This window comes from Brassica napus, chromosome C4, assembly GCF_020379485.1.
Source record: "Brassica napus cultivar Da-Ae chromosome C4, Da-Ae, whole genome shotgun sequence".
Taxonomy (NCBI): domain Eukaryota; kingdom Viridiplantae; phylum Streptophyta; class Magnoliopsida; order Brassicales; family Brassicaceae; genus Brassica; species Brassica napus.
In genome coordinates, this window is record NC_063447.1 from 12,342,893 (window position 1) to 12,363,030 (window position 20,138).

The following is a 20,138-nucleotide window of genomic DNA, read 5'->3' on the forward strand; positions in this document are numbered from 1 at the left end:
ATTTGTTTCCTCAATTAAAATCATACTTGACCTTGATCCGCGCACCCGTGCGGATTTTGTTTTTAATTTTTATAGATAAATATTTATTTTGTGTAAGTAATAATCTATATTTTTAAAATTTATCATGCGCGAGTTTTTGTTTTTAATTTTTATAAATAAATATTTTGTGTAAGTGATAATCTATATTTTTAAAGTTTATCCATATAAAATAGTTGTTTAATATAACATTTCTAAAAACAATAATTTTATAATTTATACTGATTATTATAAATTATCTTGTAATTCGTTAATTGTATCACTTACATTTTTAGAATATGACTTGTATATCCGTACAAATATTTTTATTTTTTATGTATCAAAATTTTATGATAAGATATAATAAATTTATTTTATATACTATTTAAAATCTGGTGTTATATACTTTATACTATTAAACATATTTATCATATTGAATTAACATTGGCTTATTATTTATAATAGAATATACATAAAATAATAAAAGGCATGATTTTAGCCACAATATTTTTGGCTTTAACTTTTAGAATATTTTGTTTATTATGATTGTTTTGAAACCTACTAATAGGGAAAGTGGATATTTTATTCTCTTGTTGCCTAAATCTTTGTTAGTGTTATAATTATTTAAGGAAATTATGTAATAATAAGAAAAGACAAGCATTACCTAATAATAGGTTTATTTAATTTTCAATGGTATTGGATTGTAAATATTTTATAAGTTTAAGGGTAAGTCTAAATTTGTATTTCTCTTTTAATAATATAGATATAGTTTAGAATTTTAGTTTATTAGACATATTAATTGGTAATATATGACAATAAAAGTTTGCGTGTTGAGTTTTATGAATGGTGACCAGGGAACGGCGAGAAATAATGCATTCCCTAACGTTCCTAAAAAAAATTACCATTCACAAAGAATAATAATTCCTTCTTATTTCCTTTCATTCCCTTTTTTGTAGAGAATTAAAGAACAAAATTATTCATTGTTAAATTTGATAAGGAACAACCATTCCTTTTCATTTCTGCTATTTTATTCCCGTACATTTTTTTTTTATTCGTTCCTATTGTTTTCCGGACGGTCACCAGTCAGAGCTACTGTTTTAGAATGTGCTTAATGAATTTTATTATATAATTTATAAGTTTGAGTTCCTGCGAATTTTCCTAAACACACGTCGCTTTCTCCGAATGACTTTGACATAATTTATTTGCACTCTTAGTTATTAGTTCCATGCAACAACAACAAACCATTTTTCTCTTAACTCTATTTCTAAGAACCCTAGTTTGGTCTTGATCTATGTGGAGTCGATTCATAAAGTACTGTTGTGTTTATTGTTTACTTTCAGTACATTTATAAGGTTTTAAACTCGTGATATCAGTATAGTTCAATTTATAAATTTTGTTGGATTTTGTCTTCACTGTTTTTTTTTTGTTGCTGTAGGAACTATCTAGTTTTGAAATATCTTGGAGCAAAGAGAACCTTGAAATTTATTTGGTGTTGTTATGCAAAACTGTTGGAATAGAAGAGGAAATCAGAGCAAATATGCTAAACAATGTTGTTTAGTCTGAGGGCAGAATCAAAAGTAAAATCTGATAAAAATAAATTGGATACATAAGCATTGATATTTAACTACGTTTGCAAGAGATTGTTCTCAATTGGTGAAGATAGTTTCGGAACTAGAAGAATGACCAGCTTTTGCAAGTTATTTGAAAGACATTAAAACCCTGAAATAAAGTTTTCTCCAATCAGAGATTGTCCATGTACCAATAACGCAAAATTCAAAGGCGGATAGCCTAGCACGCAGTGTCAGGATTCATCCGTCTTTCGTCGTTCACATGTATCAATATCTCCCGGTTTGGTTTACAGAGTCTGTATGAGTCTGTAAAAGTTGATGACAAAAAAAAGAGCATTGATATTTAAAGAGAAAATGACTAGGATAACAATAAAAAGTTTTTGTCACAAATATAGCATCTAAGAATAAAAATGACCAAAATAACACTTAATGTTTTATCAAAAGAGATAAATATACACTTATACTCCAATGGTAAATTAATTTAGGCATTACGGTTTAGAGTTAAGGGGTGGAGTTTAGGATTTAGGGTTTAGGGTTTAGAGTTTAGGGGTGGGGTTTAGGGTTTAGGATTTAGGGCTTATGGTTTAGGATTTAGGGTTTAGGATTTAGAGTTTAGGGTTTAGGGTTTAGGGTTTAGGGTTTAGAGTTGGGGAGTGGAGTTTTGGGATAAGATTTCAAATTTTGAAAAATAAAAAAAAGTTAAATTTTTCAAAAGATAAAATGCTATTTTGGTCATTTTAGCTATGAGGGTTATTTTTGTGATATAAACTTAAAAATGTGCTATTTTTGAGATTTGTCCATATTTAAATGTAGAAACACAATTCCAAACGGAAACAATAAGAATTATTAGTTAAATACAGAAGTTGCATAATAGAAAAACCATATACAAAAAGAAGAAGATTATTTAAGGCTTCTTTACCAAATAGCATTTTATTTTTTTTCATCATATCATCATATGATGTATATATTTAGTTATGTAATAATTTTTTTTTAGAACTTTAGTCTATCAAATTTGCAATTTTAATTTGGTATTAATAAATTCGTTTCGAAAAAAAAATCATAGAATAAGGAACGTATAATTTCATACAAAGCAATTTCCTACTCCAAATTATGAGGCTTGCTCTCGCATATTAAATAAAATTAATAGTATAACATAACAAAAGTCCTATTGAAAGTGTTGGGTCCGAGTCATCCATTGCCGTTTTTCATCACAGCTATATCCACTATCAATTAATCTCGGGTTTTCGACATTTAAACTTAGAAATTCATACGACTCGTGCTCGTGAGGATAAAATAGTTAGTAGTATTAGTAAAATGAGTTGTGCTATCTAATATATTTAATTTATACACGACGCTTAGATTAGTGACGAACAAAAATAAAGTATTCATCACATTCAGATTTCATAGGTTGCGTAACTCGACCTACATAAGTATTATAATTATACGATGTGAACTTGGGGAAACATATGTGGCTAACGTGAAACGTTTACTTTTACCAATTACCAGAAGAACGAAAAATCCAAATGTAAGCCTTTTACATCGGCGGAGGCAGAAAATATTTCTGTCGGGGGCAAAAAAAAAGGTATGGGAGCAAAAAATAATTATGAGTGGGGACATCATATAGATTGAGCTTTAAGTTACACTATTTTTTTAATCATGATGGGTTCATTGCCCCCATGTTGTTGCATGTAGCTCCGCCACTGAGCCTTTAGTCAAAAAAAAAAAAACCAAATCTGTGTCTATCGAACTATATTCGTAAATTAAACTGCTATTACATCTTTGTTGACGTATGTGATCAATCGTATTTTGTGCATTTCCAAAAAATAATAATGTAAATTTAAGAAAACAGCAACATATATAGAAAGTTTACGACCATCTTATCCACATTTCATTTTCATATACAAATATAACCTATTACATGGAAACGGAAGCGGGTACGCGGAAGCGGAAGCGTATGGAAGCACAGAAGCGAGATTTTTTGAAAAATTAGGAAGCGGATACGTATTGGAAGCGTATATCCATATGTATGTATATATATGTATATATATATATATATTAAAATATAAGATTTTTTAAAAAAAAATTAGGACTAAAATTTATATGTTATAAATTTAAATAAATTATTTATTCATTTGTAATAATTTTGTAATGATTTCATATTAAAACTGTGAAAATAGACATAAATTAAGTTTAAAATAAATTATTATATTAATTATTGTTAATGCTTCATAAATAATTGACACAATATATTTTAATATAAGATATATGTTTAATAAAAACCTTAATACATAAAGATAATTTATAGTATTAATTTTAATATTTATATCCTCTCTATTCATTACTATTAAAATTTTGATTTTACAGAAATTAATAACTACGATTATATTTTTATTGATATTCAACCTTGTATTTTTTTTTAAAGAACGGAAGCGTGATTCCAAAACAGAATCATAAGCTTCCAACGTGTTTTTAAAAAGAATATTTTGGAAGCGTTTTGGAAGCGAGATTCCGTAAGCTTCCACAAGGTTCTTATTCCGATTCCGGTTCCGAAGCGGGAAGCGGACGTCCGATGAAGCTTCCATGCAACGTAGAATATAACTTGCTAACTCCGTTATCGATCAGATTAATTACCATAATATGTAGGCCATGTGGTTTTGAGTTTATGAGATGCCATATTATACGCATCTATAAGTTATACATAAGTAATACACGTTATACACAAATTTGGTATATGGATCAATCGAACGATAACAAGAAAACAAACTATACAAGAAGTAGAATATTACAAACATTTGGTGTGGCTGAGTACGACTTTAATAGAGAAAAAGGGGTTGATTGCTATGGTTGCTTAAAGGGAAGAAACACATTTATGTGACCCCCTCGTTGTGCAAAAGTCGTTGTTTCGTTTCAAAAGAGATTTTGACTCCTTTGTTTACGAAATACAAAGTCAAAGACTTTGTACCATAGGGAATTAGAAAAGCTTGCAAATAGCATTTAATTTATCAGGCCACCTAATTATAACGACTAGGATATATCATACATGAGCAAGTAAAGCATGTAACGTTTTTAGGAATTAGAAAAGGAAGAAGAAGAAAATAAAATGTTTGGCCATGGATTCATTTCCCAAAGCATGCACGTTCATACACTTCATGCCACTCCAGAGTTACGTATCCAAATGTACAAGGATTACTATTACAATAGTAGTATGGCCGTTTAATGAAAACGTGTTCACACACAATCACATTATGTGAGTTACTTTAGAGCGATTAAGTACTATTTGTCAATCATCACACAAGATATTCAATTATCATGGACAACAAATATGAAAAAAAAAAAAAAAACCTACGATGTTGCTACATGCACACGTTAATGACTTATCGCATGGGTTTGGACGCTTTGTAGGTAAGTCAAGGTTTTCGTTCTTATCGTCTGTCCACGTTTTTATAAGCTATTTTAGATTATTTATATTTCTGTTTATAAAACATATTTTACAGCTTTTAATGTAGAAATTAAAGTCATTGATCCATGTAACAACCATAAGTATTCTGCAGTTTTTTTATGATTTAGTTAAATTGTTTTTATAACCATCAAAGGGGCAATTTGTTTAGAACCAAAATGGAATTAATAATTAAGAATATAGCTACGATGATTTCTTGTTCCACTTTTGATACAGATTCTTCTCGAGGGATTCAAGTCAAGCATTACAATACAAAGTTGCTTTCCAAATGATGAACCCTACTTTTGACAGATTGCTTCTCTCTATAACTCACACTAAGATACAATATATGGTACTGATATTTATTGGTTTTATTAATTGAAGAAAGCTTTAAATCTTTGGTAGAGTAATATTTATTACAATCAAGCAGCGAGTACCAGAACTTTGATGGTTCCTTGGCTATTCGCAGTCAGCATCGTGGGACTATCGCTCTTCCAGCAAACCGCACTAATAAAGTATGAACCCGCCTCTTCCTCTGCTTCCTCCATGTCTAGTGATCCAAACCTATGCGATGTCACAGGTCTCGTGATCTCCTACAATCCCACATCCTTAAATACTTGAGCAACAAGAGATTCAATATGTTTAAATGATAAAATAGAGCAGAGGTTTGAGATTTTGTGAACCTTGTGATATACATATACTTCGTTTGTCTCGCTTCCGCAGGCGAGATACTCGCTGTTCACTGTGAGACCCACGAAGTTCTTCTCGTTAGTGTGTCCTCTGAATGTCCGAACCTGAAAAAGAGAGAGTAAACATTGAACAACATAGCCAAGACTTGTTTCTTTGTGCGGAAAGTAATCTTACTGGCAAGTTGTCCTTGACATCCCATAAGCGTAGTGTGCTATCAGTAGATGCAGACGCGAGCTCGTTGTTGGACAAAAACTTCACATAGGAGACCGCTTTCTTGTGTCCACTGAAGACATGAAGTGGCTGGCTTATGTTTCTTAAATCGTAATAATGGATGTGATGATCAGCTGATCCAACCTGCAATAAGTCAACAGGCTTAGTGTAAAGCTGATCATGAGCGGGTAGCTCAAACATGAATAGGGAATCAATGTGAGATGCAAAGTTGGTGAGGTCATGAAAATATATACCGCAATGAAGTTGCTTGAGCCAGGATTGTACTTGACACAACAGATGTTTGCTTTCATATCAATATTAAGCACGCTTGCTTCCTCCTTTGTGCACCAAACTTTAACCTGGTTCAAACACAGATCATTGCACAGTGTACTATTGTGCTCTTCATACTCCAGATACATTGCACAGATTCAACATACCTTACAATCGTCACTACCAGATACAAGCATAGATGGTTCTGTTCGCGAAAAGTCAACGCTCCAGGCACGCTTTTCGTGCTCTTCATACTCCATAAGACTCTGTCACCAGTTGTTTAAATAAAAATTTAGATACATTGCACAGTATCTTAAAGGTGCGACGGGGAATAAGTAGGGCAAAGTAATCACCTGTCTAGTAGTTACATCCCACACTGTTACTATTCCTTCGTAATCACTGCTCGCTATATGATTTTTCTCATGCTTATTCCAACTCAAACAACTAAGTTTGGAGCGAGTTGACATCTCCACAATCGGACACTGTATATCTGCCGGTTCATTTACAACCTGAAAAGTATGCACAACCATCTTCAACAAATCCAGAGAGTCCATTATATAGACGGAGTACTAAATCTAACAATCTGGTAATATTTGGACATACATTGTTCTATGTAATATTAAGAAAACAAAGTGTAAATGGCTAATCATAAATCACAATTAGAATTTCTTCAACAAATGCTACATTTTAGTTTCTACTGTAAAGTATTCCAACAATTGAGATGCATGATCCGTTTCACAAGAGCATAACTCTAAAAAAGATGATTCAATTGGTATGTAAATGAACTTACCGAAGAGAAGTCGAAAACCTTTATACATCTCGAAACACCAGCAGTTGCAAACAGCTCATCATCACGATCAAACTCTATGCTGAAAAGAAACAGCCCCTCTTTTTTTAGTAAGCTCAAAAAGATGGTCACTCAGTTCAGGGAAAGCATAACCACACATAAACTACGGAAACTCCATAAATCAATACTCATAGAGAGAGCAAGATAATGGAGCCACAGGGGCAAGAAATATGATTTGTCCTTTACTGAAAAAGAGACGCGTTCAGAAAAAGACAGCAAAACAGTTTAAGAAAAGGAGAGCATAGTGTTCTATCTGTTAAAAAATTCTTCTTAAGTGACTCGCCGACAGCACAAAACCTTGTCCCTGCCATGTTAACAGTTTCTTCTTCTAACCATTCTCTGGCTTAGAATTTACACAGCAATGGATCCCATAGTAAGTAATTGCGTCAATCCATACATTAAACAAAACTTGATTACATAAGAGGCAATTTTGATATTATTTAGACACTAAGTCGGAAGATATTCTTTCAATAGTTACACTATCTGTCATCTGATATAACGAACAAGGAGAAAGAACTCACCTTGATACAATGTTAGCTGAATGAAATATATCCCCATGCCGAATTTCCGCTATAACTCTCAGACGACTGTAAATAAAAGAGTGGAATCAAAATTCAGATGGTTTAAAACATCTCTGACGCACAAGTGCAACCAATTAGAAAAGGGACATTCACTAATCAAAACCTGTAGCGAGTAAAGGTAGTGAGCACAGATTGAAAATCTGCAAGGCCGTAGCTGTAGCCTTCCCTACGCACTACACTATTATCACTTTCTTGATTACTATGTGGTTGGTCTACCAACTGACGCCTCTTCTGGAGGTAACACTCTTGTAGATCGCTGAACTACAAGCCAAGACACTCAAAACGAAATTAGCCAATCAACAAGACATTTTCAAGATGTTGAGCAGACAAGAAAGAACAAACCTGAGCATGGATCCGTTTCTTCCTGGCCATTGAGACAGATGATTGATTCAAACTCTGGGAATCTGATCCACTCTGTGCATCCTTTTTCGATATCCCGTGAGAGCTTCCTTGTGCCTTTCCCTCTACCTTTTTGTTTTGAAAATTGCCTGGTGGATTCCCTCCTCTTATGCTCAGAGAATTGGAGTTGAAGCCGGTGTGACTCTTCTCAAGCGGCCAAGCATTTCGTGTGCTTGGATCATCTCCGAGCATCCGCAGCTTCACAGAGTACCTATCCCGAGCTCGGTATAAATCTATTCTATGTCTCTCAACTGCATTTATGTCCTCTTTAATATACTGAAGATCAGTTTGCACCTACAACAACAACGGGAGAACCTTTTTGAATCTAAAATAACAAGTTTGAAGCGCAACAGGACAGCTATTAATAGGTAAACCAGATGCTACTCCAGAATCCAAGACAAACCAACCTCATTAAGTTCATCAACTTTCTGCTTCCTCAGACAATGCAAAAAGTCCAAGAGTATCTGCATGTTCCTCTCAGCTTCTTCCTGTTCCATTTTCCTCTTCTTTTCAGCAAGAAGCGTGAGCAGATTATCAACCTCTTTAATTGACACATCACAACCCTGTCTAAGGAAGAAAGCATAAAGTCAAATTTTGATTTAAAAAGAAAAAAAAAAAAGACTTTTAGACAGAGAATTGGTTCTACTCCAATAATTAATCTGACAAGAGTGGAACACAAAGGCTTGTCAGAAACCGACCCGTTGTAATGCGTCCCGAAACTGATCCAAGGGCGTCGCAGTTTTGGACACATGCCGAGCTGAAGTTTTCTTCAACAGCTACACAGAACAGTACAAACAAGTCATACAATAAGCTGCACATTTGAGACATAGATAGATTCAATCTACAACAGTTTATTTCGATATTCAAGAAATTGCTAGCAGGTGGTTAGGCGGATTATTTGAATGCCTAGACTGATTTTAAAAAAAAAAAATCATTCTAGAATAATTGGTTTCTTTAACCAAGTTTCTATTACAAGATTAGAAAGAGAGACCTTATCGAGTAAGAAGTTAGGGTAAAGCTGCTTATTTGTGAGGTGCTGGCTACAACAGGGACAATCGCTCTTGTTCTTAAGGTGCGTGATGATGCACATGTAGCAGAAGCTGTGTCCACACGCCGTGAGGAAAGCGTCCTTTATAACCTGCATACAAATCGGACAGAGCAGGTCCTTATCCAGATCCGGAGCTCCAACCTCCAAACCACCGCTTCCTCCTTCGTCGTTTTCGTGGCGGCGGTTGGGGCCTTCTCCGATGGAGGAGGTTCTCGGATCGGGCTTCACAGCCGGAACTAGCGGATCCTTCCTAATCTCTTCCATAATTCGTTTCCTTTTTGCTCTCAATTTTTTTTTTTTTAATTTGTTTGGGTGGGGGGAGTGGTGGGTATGGCGGATATGAGGAGGAGTGAGGTGGGGTCGACGGTGGCTCTTTTCTGAGGATGCAAAACATACACGTTGCTGTCGACGCGCTAGCTTCCGCGCGTGTGGCTGTCGTTTTTAGGTGTTATAAAATCTTCGGAACGACGCCGCTTGAGCTTATGAATGTTGTTTTCCATCGTCAACGATAAATCGAGGGCCCAAAATGAAATGTTATGACGTGGCGTATCACTATTGGATGCAAGGAACAGGTGACCGTCATAAAATCTTCGGAACGACGCCGTTTGATCTTTTTGTCTATAGCAAAAGATTAGTTTAAATCCCCGAAATAAACTTTTACGATAAACCGAGGTCCTAAAATGAAATATTATGAAACGTTTAAGACGTGGCGTCTCTCCATTGGATGCAAGTTGACAACAACTATAATCGCGTGCGAGATATAGTCCATCTATCTCACCTGCTGCTTGCATCCTCTCTTCTTCCTCCACCGTCGTCAAGCTGCTAAACGATGGCTATGGCGGCGTCTATCCTCCAAGCTTCTTCGCTTTCGGTGAATATCAACAGTAAGCTTTCTCCTCCCTATTATTCATCTTAGTTTCCCCCTTTCTCCCCTTCAAATTTCGTAGTTAACCTAATCGAGGGATTGAGAAACTCTGTGTTGATTGAACATCTTTACATGGTGATTTCTGTAGAAAACGTGCGGATTCGCAGCTCAGGGATGGTCGGAGGAATCGAAAGGCAACATAGAGTCTCCTCGTTAAGTGCTGTGGGGATGGGATTGGACAGTCGAAAGCGATCTCTTTTGATATGCAACTCCGCCGCTGTAAGACATCTCGACAATCACACGTGTCTTTTGATTCGGATTGTGGCGTTATCTAAGTGTTTTGGTTGCTTGTTATGAATGATGTGTGTCGTTAGTTATCATCAAACTGACAATCTTCTTCTTCTTTTGTTAACTCTCTTGCAGAACGCGAAGTGCAGTGAAAGTCAAGGTCAAACACAGACCGTTACTCGGGAGTCTCCGACAATAACACAAGCTCCTGTCCACTGTAAGCCACTGCTTACTCTCTCTGCTTCTTTTGTTTTGTAATAATGGCAGCAGAGACTTTGTCCCCTAGATTGAGGGATAGTGGGAAGATTCGAATGCATTATCCAAATTATGAATTGAGACTTTTCACATCTTTTATGACTTGTGGTTTATCTTCTCATTTGAACTTAGTTTGAAAAGAGGAGTTTTGGTTTTGTTGAATTTTCAGCTAAGGAGAAATCACCAAGCCTGGATGATGGAGGAGACGGGTTCCCACCGCGAGATGATGGAGATGGAGGTGGAGGAGGAGGGGGTGGTGGCAACTGGTCTGGTGGCTTCTTCTTCTTTGGTTTTCTCGCTTTCTTGGGTTTATTGAAGGATAAAGAGGGAGAGGAGGATTATCGAGGGAGCAGAAGACGATGATCATTGATGTGTATGCTTCATTGGATTAGTGTTCTTTTTGCTGCATACGACTTAAGAATCACATTTGCTTATCTTAGATCTGAAACATACATGGTCTCGTTTTGTATCTGTTTCGTTGAGAGGTTTACTGCATATGATATTGATATGTATTGTATGTCTCTTGTACCCAAGAGATGGTCCATATTTAAGCTTTTTTAAACTTATATGATACTTCTTTGCAACAATTCACTCAAAATTACCTCCTCTGAAATAGTGTTTTGATACCTGTATGCAACAACAACTCACACCAAAGGGCAAAAGTGGCCATTCTCTTTGTTTGAAACAACAGTTGACACAGATTAACTATTTATACGTAAACTCATGGTTCAACTGGCATTACTCATGACTAGAGCACCAAAAGTCAGATATTGATGCTAGAGAAGTCCTCATAAAGCGATCAAATGTTGGGCTAAAAGAAGACAGAAGGTAATCAAATAAACTCAGCCCAGTAAGAGATTACTTGTGGCCCATTAGTGGGCTATGTGCAAAAGTGCAGCCTATCCACCCCAAAGTTGCAGCGAGGAATTTGGCAATGGTGTGGCAGTGAATCATAATTCAACCAAGTCTTAACGCTGATGTGGACCGAATTATAAAGCCACTTGGCCTGTTCCAGCTTCTATCGAGTTCTGTTTCCAATATGTTTCCATTGAAAGTATCATATTGATAGTTTGCTTATTTAACATGGTGCAGGCGTTTGCTTGTAAACTTTGAAAACATATTATTTGGTAGATTTGCCTTTACAGCAAATTAAAATGAATATTTTTATAATTTTATTGCGAGGGATAGAAATATAAAAGTAAAGGGATCTGTACCAGAAAAGTGAGAGAACTCTTCTTGACGTTAAAGCCTTTCAAACGGTCAAACCGGTCTAACAAACCGCGTCAAAACCCACGTGCACGTATGAAGTGGACGTTACCACAGACAATCGCTACGTTTCTGCTTCCGTGGCACAATACTGATGGGTCAGAAACTCAGTATCATTGCTCTTACACTTCTGCCAATACCATTGCGCATAAGATTTTCCACACAATGCAATAGATTTCTCGTGCTCGAATCTATTTTTTGGACCATTTAACCCCTGTGTATCTATCTTTGTTTTCTTCCTCTAGTGTACGAGTGAAGACTTTGGCTTCTCCCACTACACAATTGGAAACCTTGGTCTCAAAGACTCTGTTTCTTTTCTCAAGGGTGTTTCTTTTCTCCTTTTTTAATTTTCATTTTTCAAGTTGTTTCGGAATTTTCTAAAGCCAGTTTGTCGCTTATATAAAGTCAGTTTAGGACACCAAAACATTAAATTGGATCCATTTATTTCCAATAAAACACCAAATAATAATTTTATCAAATTTGGTGTTTTGTTTGTGTAACATTATTAATCACACCAGATATTTAAATAATATATTATATTATTTTTATTAACTATAAATATATTAATATTATTAATTTTTTATAGAAATTATAGCTAAAAATAAATATATCATGCTATTTTGTATTTTGTATGTTTACATTACTAAACATTAAAATACTATTTTTATTCTCACATTAATAAACATCAAATTTTATCAAATAAATATAAATATGATAAAATATTATTAGTCAATTACAAATAATTAATCTATTAAAACTGATGACAAAAAAAATCTATTAAAACTAAAAAAAATAATATATAATTTTGTTTTGATGTATAATTTAGTGTTGTTACAGATGAAAAAAAATAAAATTTAATATCAAAACACCAATTTTGACGTTATTTCAACACTAAATGTGGTATTATTTTTAGATTTGTCCTAAGACTACGTAAAATGTATCTTGTTATTTTAAAAATTTATAAAAAACTATAAAAGAAATAAGATTTATCCCAATATATTTTTTTGCAAAAAAAAAGAGTATTCATCTAAATATAGAATGAAAATAAGAAAAAAAAAAACTATTTGTTTTGAAATATAAGGAAAACAGTAATTATTTAAAAAAAAAATAGAGATACATTGAAATAGTTTCATCTCTAAAAGTTACTACAAAAAAATAAAATGGGTTGGAAATGTTCTAATCTGTTTTTCTAATCGTGAATTTAGATATGGTTAAGACTTAGGATTGCTTTTAAAACAGTAACTAGATTATGACCCGTCTTTAAAAGGGCGGGTATATTTTTTATTTTACAATTTTTAAAAATTTATTTTTTTTATGTGTGTTTTATTTTTTTTATGTGTGTTTTAATTATATTTATGTTTTTTTGTATAATATTTTTCTTAAATGATATAAGAGATTTTAATAATTGTATTAAAATAATTAGATCACACTTATATCAATAGGTCATGTTCCTGTTTTAGCCTAATAGATCCTTGTGTGATTCTCAACCTATAGTCTACGCTTGTTCTTTGTCCAATTAAAAAAATTGAAAAGAAGGAATACCGCAGAGTCCTCTTGGTAGCTTCTGCCAAACTGTATTAATGTGTTATTTTACCCAATTGCTTCATGTCCTTGTTACTTTGAAACTGAAATTTACCATAAAAATAGGGATAAAGGAAAGTTTGGAAACCCAAACCATAGTAAAATTGAATTTTACTACTTGAATCTGAATCAAATTATAAATAATTCAATCAAAAAATTCAAGGGATTATTGAAGTAATAAAAAAAGAAAGGATTTTACATTTTAAATTGAACCAAATAAAAATAATTAAAGTAATCGGATCAATTAAATTCAAATATATGGTATTCAAAGTAATATGTAAATATATGAAAGCTACAGTGTTAAATAAAATTAGTTATTTTGTTTTCTAATTTTTTGACCATACCCAATTTGATCTCACATAAAATCAGTATTTTCTTAAACTCAAAAACATACAACTTGAATAACTTTAACCGAATTGAATGGAATTATTGAAATAATAATAATAAAAAATGATTTTACATTAATGGAATTAGCATGGGTGGTTCCTACATTTGAAATAAACTGATCCAGACTTCAACCTGCATATTAGCGCACCTTTGTGTGGCAGCCACTACCGTTTGGAGAATACACTACACGTTCGGGTTACTTCTCAGCATCGATAAAAGCCGTCTAGCACAACAATTCCACCTGACCCATTCAACTGGATAAAAAATATATGGTCAAAAGCTTGTTCACCAAAAATGAAAATCTTTCTTTGGTCTATCATACAAAGGGCCTTGCCTTTGGGAGAGAACCTATAACAGAGAGGTATGACATCATGAACACTCTGTTAGCGATGCAATGAAATGGAAACCGCAATGCATACCTTCTTTCAATGCCTCTTTGCGCAAGAAGTTTGAAATCATGTTCCCCTCAAACAAGTAATTCACCTAGCTACAGAGAAAAGTTTCAAGGAAGCAATGGTAGCCTTCAAACATGTGATATGTCTCCCACCAACAGAAATCACGAATACAATACTCCCATAGATCTGTTGGGCACTTTGGAATGCTCAGAATCTACTTATTTTTGAAAGCAAAACTTTCTCACCTGCAGAGATCGCTACAAAGGGTTAAGATTGGCAAGAGAATGGACTTCTGCACATGGGTCAGTTCAAACGAGTGGCTTGGATTCTGACAGATTCGGCTGGATCCCATATCAATCAAGGGGCTGCAACACATGAATTCGTTAATTCCCCTCTGATCGCTGAGGCGATTGCTCTCCGATCAGGTCTTCTCTCTGCAGTGAACCTAGGGCTTCCAAAGCTCTGATTATTCTCTGACAACACAACGTACATCTGAGCTATAAAGAATGACATGCACATCAAGAAAATCTTCAATATCGTCAGAGATATCAAGCAAAAATCTCCTCTGTTTTCATCGAAATATCTTTTTCTTACTTTTCTCGTTTGATGAACACTGAAACCGATTCGTTGGCTAAGCAATCTCTGTCTTCTTCTTTGATTATGGATCCATTCATGGGCTGACTCTGGGTCTCAGACCACTTTCTATATTAATGAAATATGTGTGACAAAAAAAGAAGCAATTTTACATTAACATTAATAATGATATAAGTAACTTCTAAATTTTAAAATTTTACATATTTCAAAAACAAAAAAATATAATGACATATGTTGTAATTAGAGAGTTTAGAGACCGAATATTTCTCTGTTTTTATTAATGAACAATGGGGGTTCCTTATATAAGGATTACATGAGAGATAAATGGAAATACATAAATGGAAAGATTACAAATCATAAACCAACAAGGAATAAGAAATCTAGAAGAATGGAAACTCCTTTGCCGCCAATCTCTCTCTCTCTCCAAGTCGTGGCCGCCTCTCTCTAGGGTTTGGGCCGTCTCTCTCTCTCTAGGTTTGGGCCGGTTATGGACCGGGCTTGGTTAATGGCAATCCACTCCATGATTTATAACACTCCCTCTTGGATGCCATAACCATATAGGATTCGTAGTACGCTTCATGTTGCCTCATTAAAACCTTATCAGGAAAACCCAGTGGGACAAAACCACGATGAAGGAAAAAGAGTACAACACACACTACTCCCCCTGATGTGAACCTTACTGTAGGTTCTACATTCTAAGCATCTTGGTGCGTGATATTTCCTGTATGTATAGGATGGGAGTAATCGGCCAGTTTCATTACTGAACCGTAATTAGACCATTTCGACTTCTTAGGTCGTTTCTCATGTCCTTTGACATTGAGTGTCCCGGTAAAGCATCCGGTAAAGCATATGTGCTAAGCAGTGTGAATCACATTGTCCTCGGAGATCACTATTGGATCTTTGCAAATCGTGTTTGCATATGTCCGTAGTCTAGACGTGATCATCTACTTTTAACTGCTTTTCACTTTGGCGATTTATGGTTACCATCGACCATGTATCAATATGGCCGAACCATGTCCGGGTCATAGACCTCGTCTATAAGTGTCCATTACTTGTCTCATGAGTGTTCAAGATCAATGATCATTGCTGTGAGTTTTATAATCTCTCATTATGGCTCTGTGGCGAACACTTTCATGTATCTCACATGTGGACATCGATATTTCTTGCTTTAGGCAGTACCATATCTATCTCGGACATTGTAGTCCTTTATCCATCTCTTGATGGTGTCTCATGACCTCTGTTGCTGTGGATTATATACACACTGAAATATATATTAGGTCATGGACTTCAACGGGCTTTATGGACTACAATACTTTGGTATCCGACATATTATATATCTCCTCTTAATCTCACTACAAAGCCTTGTGAAGTTTATACAGCAGCAGGCCGTTCTGCTATGCCGGATCCTTACTTAGGGGATCTGATGTCGGATTGTAACCTGATGGTTGATCTTTTGTACTACTAGTCCGTGATCAAGGGATAAGGGCCGGATGCCTTTTAGCCGATGGGCTGGACGTTTTTAGCCGGAGTGCTGGACGCCTTTAGCCAGAGGGTCGGACACATTTAGCCGGGCACCCATATAGATTTATTCTATGCCTCTTTTAGGTTTAGTATAATCACAAGGGATTTCAAATGTATATGGACTGTTATTGGATTGTCTTTTATACAACTCCAAGATCATGCGTGATCACTTTCTTTTACATACTATATGCAGCTGCTTTTCAGTCCATGAATCAGCTTAGGAGTTTATCTCCTTATAATCTGTTCCTTTGATCTCTGTGAGTACCTTGTGTAACAAGATATGATCTAATGCTGTTAAGTAGGAAGACATGAACACTCTTAGACCTCGTGATCATGTGCCTTCTCTCACGGTTTCTTTACCTCACAAGATCCATCTATTTCACTGGTTTATCAGATGGCGTTTCTGTATATGTATATGGCCAATACGTCCATCTCTCTTTTAGATACCTTGAACCTCCACGTTTTATCTTTTCTAATCTCTATGATCTTTTATGATTGTATGAGTACTCATTTGTGGGTTCATGATCCTCATTCATCTCTTTATGTTCAAGTGCTATAACTTTATGTATCTTTATACAAATGTGTGTGTGTGTCGACACTTTCATGTGGTTCCATTATGTTCCAGACATGATCCAATGGATTTGAGATCTTATTATCTAGGACCTTTATTACCTAGTAGCTTGGCGTCCCAAGACTACATGGTTTGGTACCTTAGATGTGTAGCTGCGCAGCCTTTTCTCAATGTCTGGTATGGTTTCTCTTATAATCTCGGATCTGTATTTTATGCACCATTTTTCTATCCGAGATTCCTTTATCTTATGGAACACTTGGTCTATCTTGTATAGACTCTATAGCAACTTGATTATGTCTCTTCTAGGACATCATATTTCGTTTCGTGCTAAGCTGGTTTATGACGTCATTCTTTTCTATTCGGGTCAGTGCCTGGCATCTCGATTAGCTAGCCTTTTATAATCTTTCTTTGGACGTCTTAAATCATAATCTCTAGTCCGAGGATCTTGCCAAGACAATGATGGTTTAAAACCATTCTTATCATTCTTTATCTAGCTTATAATCTTTCTCCTTTAATGTTTGGATAGACGGATGCAATCCGTGTACTTGGCCACAATCTGATCACCCATGTTTGGCTCAAGTTTTCTTTTTAAATCGTGGGAGAAAGTAATACTCCTATCCAAAATATATTCTCAATCCTCTTCTGAGGTTCCATCTTAGACGGCACATATATGTATGTGGTGGTTTCTTCAAAATCTCTTAAGATGATGTATGTCTGGTTTCATGACCCGTATATAATCTGAGATGGGAATATCTATGCTCACTTATATGGCCTGATGCATATTATCATTTTATACATGTAAATTCATAATGTTCCAAGCTTATAGGCTTTAGAATCTTAGTCTTATAGATAATGGCTTACTTGGCCGAACATTTTATGGTAATGGCCTCTCTGGCCGGTTATGGCCCTTGCGGCCGACCTGTTTATAACATGGTCTCTTTGGCCGAGTAATGGCCTTATGGTTTGGCCGTTCTAAAACATGGCCTCTACGGCCGAGGACTGGCCTTTTATGGCAGAGTAATGGCCTTTATGGCCGAGCCATTTATAACATGGTCATAGACCATACACGAACTTGTAGTATTGATCATGGGTTTATCCTCTCTCCCCCTCATGACCATACTATAAGGTCGTGGTGCTTGGGACAATTAAGCCTAATGAGTTTCCCCTTTGTGTACATGTTTCACAACGTGAGATCTTTTACGGGATAACTCTGTGCCTTTTCAATCTTTGCATCAAGTTTAGACTTTAGGATGGCTAATCCTATCATGCCATATAGTGTAAAATTTCGTGGTGTATCTCTATATGGTCACCACGGTTCTTGTCTCTCAACATACTGATCTTATAGCATAGTTTAAATCAGTAGAGATCATTAGGTATAGTCTCGACCACTTTCTTATAAGGTCTTAGGCGATTTTTCTTTCAAAATCTGAAGGAACTTATTTCCTTTTGTTTGCCCATTGTTTCTATTTAGAAACCATACTATCATAACTCAATGGGTCACATATTATTGGGTGTATCTAATGTCCTTTAGACAATGCCTTAGCCATAGTTTCTTTACTAGGCTCACTATACTACTTTCACGATTTCTTACTTGGATATTATGCCCTTTAGGCAATTCTTTATCAGTAAAAACATTCATATGTTCAAGTAAGACCAGACAAGATATAATGAAATCAAAGCAAACTCTTTTATATATATATATAAAATCGTGAATCATCAAGTAGGTCAAAAGCAAATCACAAAATCATAGACTTAAAATAAAATTATCATGTCGAGATCTTTCTTTAGTCAATGTATAAGCCGGCCTCACAATCTATATTACTCCACACGGCTTTCTTGGATTCATCCTGATCCAATGCCTCAGGATATCTCATCTCACTGTTTTGTTGCTCAATGAATCTTTTCTGAATTTTCTCAAATCTGTCAATGGTATCTTTAACTTTCTGTTTTCTTTGCTCAGTTGCCAATAGGTATGACAATAGGTCATTATAGGTTGTGAAAACCTTAGCTGTATATGATAGCAACCGATCCTTTGGATGGAATGTGGAATATGTTTTATATAGTAGATCATCATCTGTAACCACTTCATCACATAGTTCAAGACTATGGGCGATTTTCATTAGAGCAGAATCGTATTCTTCCACGGATTTAAAATCTTGGAACCTGAGTATCTTCCAATCATTCATGGTTTTTCGCCATAATTCCATTGAGTATATGGATTTTAGTTTTATCCAAAGATCATAAGGATCCTCAATATCTTCATACTTATTTCTTAGTTTCTCAGTGAGATGATAGCGCATAATTGTTATGGCGCTATGCTTTTCACTTTCAATTTCATCATTTCTTTCAATGATACATTTCCCGAGTCCTCTAGACTTCAGGGCAATTGAAGTGTTCATTTCCCATTCTGGATAATTATCTCCAGAGATATCTAGGGCAGCATAATCCGAAGGCTCAAATCTCGACATCTGAAATCATCAATAAATTCATGATTTAGAATTCTTGCAACCAATCAGTGCATATGATTTCATAAGTCTTATCTATAATACTTTAGGCCACACGGCTTTTCAATATGATGCTTAGGCCATATGGCTTTGCATTGTGATGTTTATACCTCACGGCTATTATGTGATACAACGATCTTAAGGATCGGATCATAATGCAATCTGGTTTATATAACCATTCGGCTACTAGACCACACGGTCACTTTAATATTCACTAAGCCACACAGCTTTTAATCAATCAAGGGCACAAGGCCGCAAGTGTGAGCAATGCATTAGGCCAGACGGCCATATACTAAACAGGATCTAGATTCAATTCTATTTCTTAGTTGTATATCTATTAAGTTTTAGAATTAAACGATCCAGCAACCTAACTCTCATTCAATATGTAAATTCTTTAAATCAATCTTTCAATCTTTAAGTAATGAGAGATTTAAGGTTTCAAGGCCTTTAGGAATATCAATCAAGATTAAGGGTTTCAAGGCCTTAAGGAATTCGAATCTTGAGATTAGATCTATTAATCAATCTATCAATCCTAACATCTCAGATCATCAATCATCAAACAAAGAATTTTTAAAACCGAATTTAAACTTTTTTAGGGTTTCAGTTTGAGTGATTTAGATTCGAATTTAAACAATCCTATCAATAGCTCTAGGTGATCAAACAATCAAAGTTCAAATCAAACAATTTAAAACCGATTTTCCAAAATTAGGGTTTTTAGGGGAGTTCGAAAAACTTTGATCTTTGATCAAGGGGATTTGATTTGAGATTCAAAATCATGAAGACTTTGATTTTAATTGATCAATGGATCAATCTCGATTTATGGTTTAGGAGATCGGACTTATTCGAG

The 20,138-nt window shown here is 35.0% G+C and overlaps 2 protein-coding genes and 1 long non-coding RNA gene across 4 annotated transcripts; 1 reads left to right on the plus strand and 2 right to left on the minus strand.

Moving 5' to 3' along the window:
• Positions 1 to 5,182: 5,182 nt before the first annotated feature.
• On the minus strand, positions 5,183 to 9,465 carry LOC106396324 (E3 ubiquitin-protein ligase COP1). 2 transcript variants are annotated; one of them, XM_013836680.3, is made up of 13 exons: positions 9,008 to 9,465; positions 8,715 to 8,792; positions 8,424 to 8,579; positions 7,960 to 8,310; positions 7,721 to 7,878; positions 7,558 to 7,623; positions 6,980 to 7,058; positions 6,543 to 6,698; positions 6,357 to 6,455; positions 6,174 to 6,278; positions 5,884 to 6,063; positions 5,703 to 5,813; positions 5,183 to 5,612 (listed from the first exon to the last, which is right to left on the minus strand). In XM_013836680.3, the coding sequence occupies exons 1-13, from the start codon at positions 9,326 to 9,328 to the stop codon at positions 5,442 to 5,444; spliced, it is 2,031 nt and encodes a 676-aa protein (XP_013692134.3). In that variant the 5' UTR covers positions 9,329 to 9,465; the 3' UTR covers positions 5,183 to 5,441. The 2 variants fall into 2 exon arrangements, with proteins under 2 accessions (XP_013692134.3, XP_022556271.2); XM_022700550.2 differs by lacking the exon at positions 9,008 to 9,465 and having other exon boundaries at positions 8,424 to 8,583.
• Positions 9,466 to 9,772: 307 nt separating this feature from the next.
• LOC106390121 (protein YELLOW LEAF 1, choloroplastic-like) lies at positions 9,773 to 11,039 on the plus strand. Its single transcript, XM_013830515.3, has 4 exons — positions 9,773 to 9,948; positions 10,078 to 10,208; positions 10,353 to 10,434; positions 10,642 to 11,039. Exons 1-4 carry the CDS (start codon positions 9,894 to 9,896, stop codon positions 10,833 to 10,835), a joined length of 462 nt encoding a protein of 153 aa, XP_013685969.2. The 5' UTR covers positions 9,773 to 9,893; the 3' UTR covers positions 10,836 to 11,039.
• A 2,682-nt stretch (positions 11,040 to 13,721) lies between these two features.
• Positions 13,722 to 14,895, minus strand: LOC125586255. The gene is made up of 2 exons (XR_007322775.1): positions 14,126 to 14,895; positions 13,722 to 13,960 (listed from the first exon to the last, which is right to left on the minus strand). It is a non-coding gene; the product is annotated as an uncharacterized LOC125586255 (long non-coding RNA).
• Between the last annotated feature and the right edge of the window lie 5,243 nt (positions 14,896 to 20,138).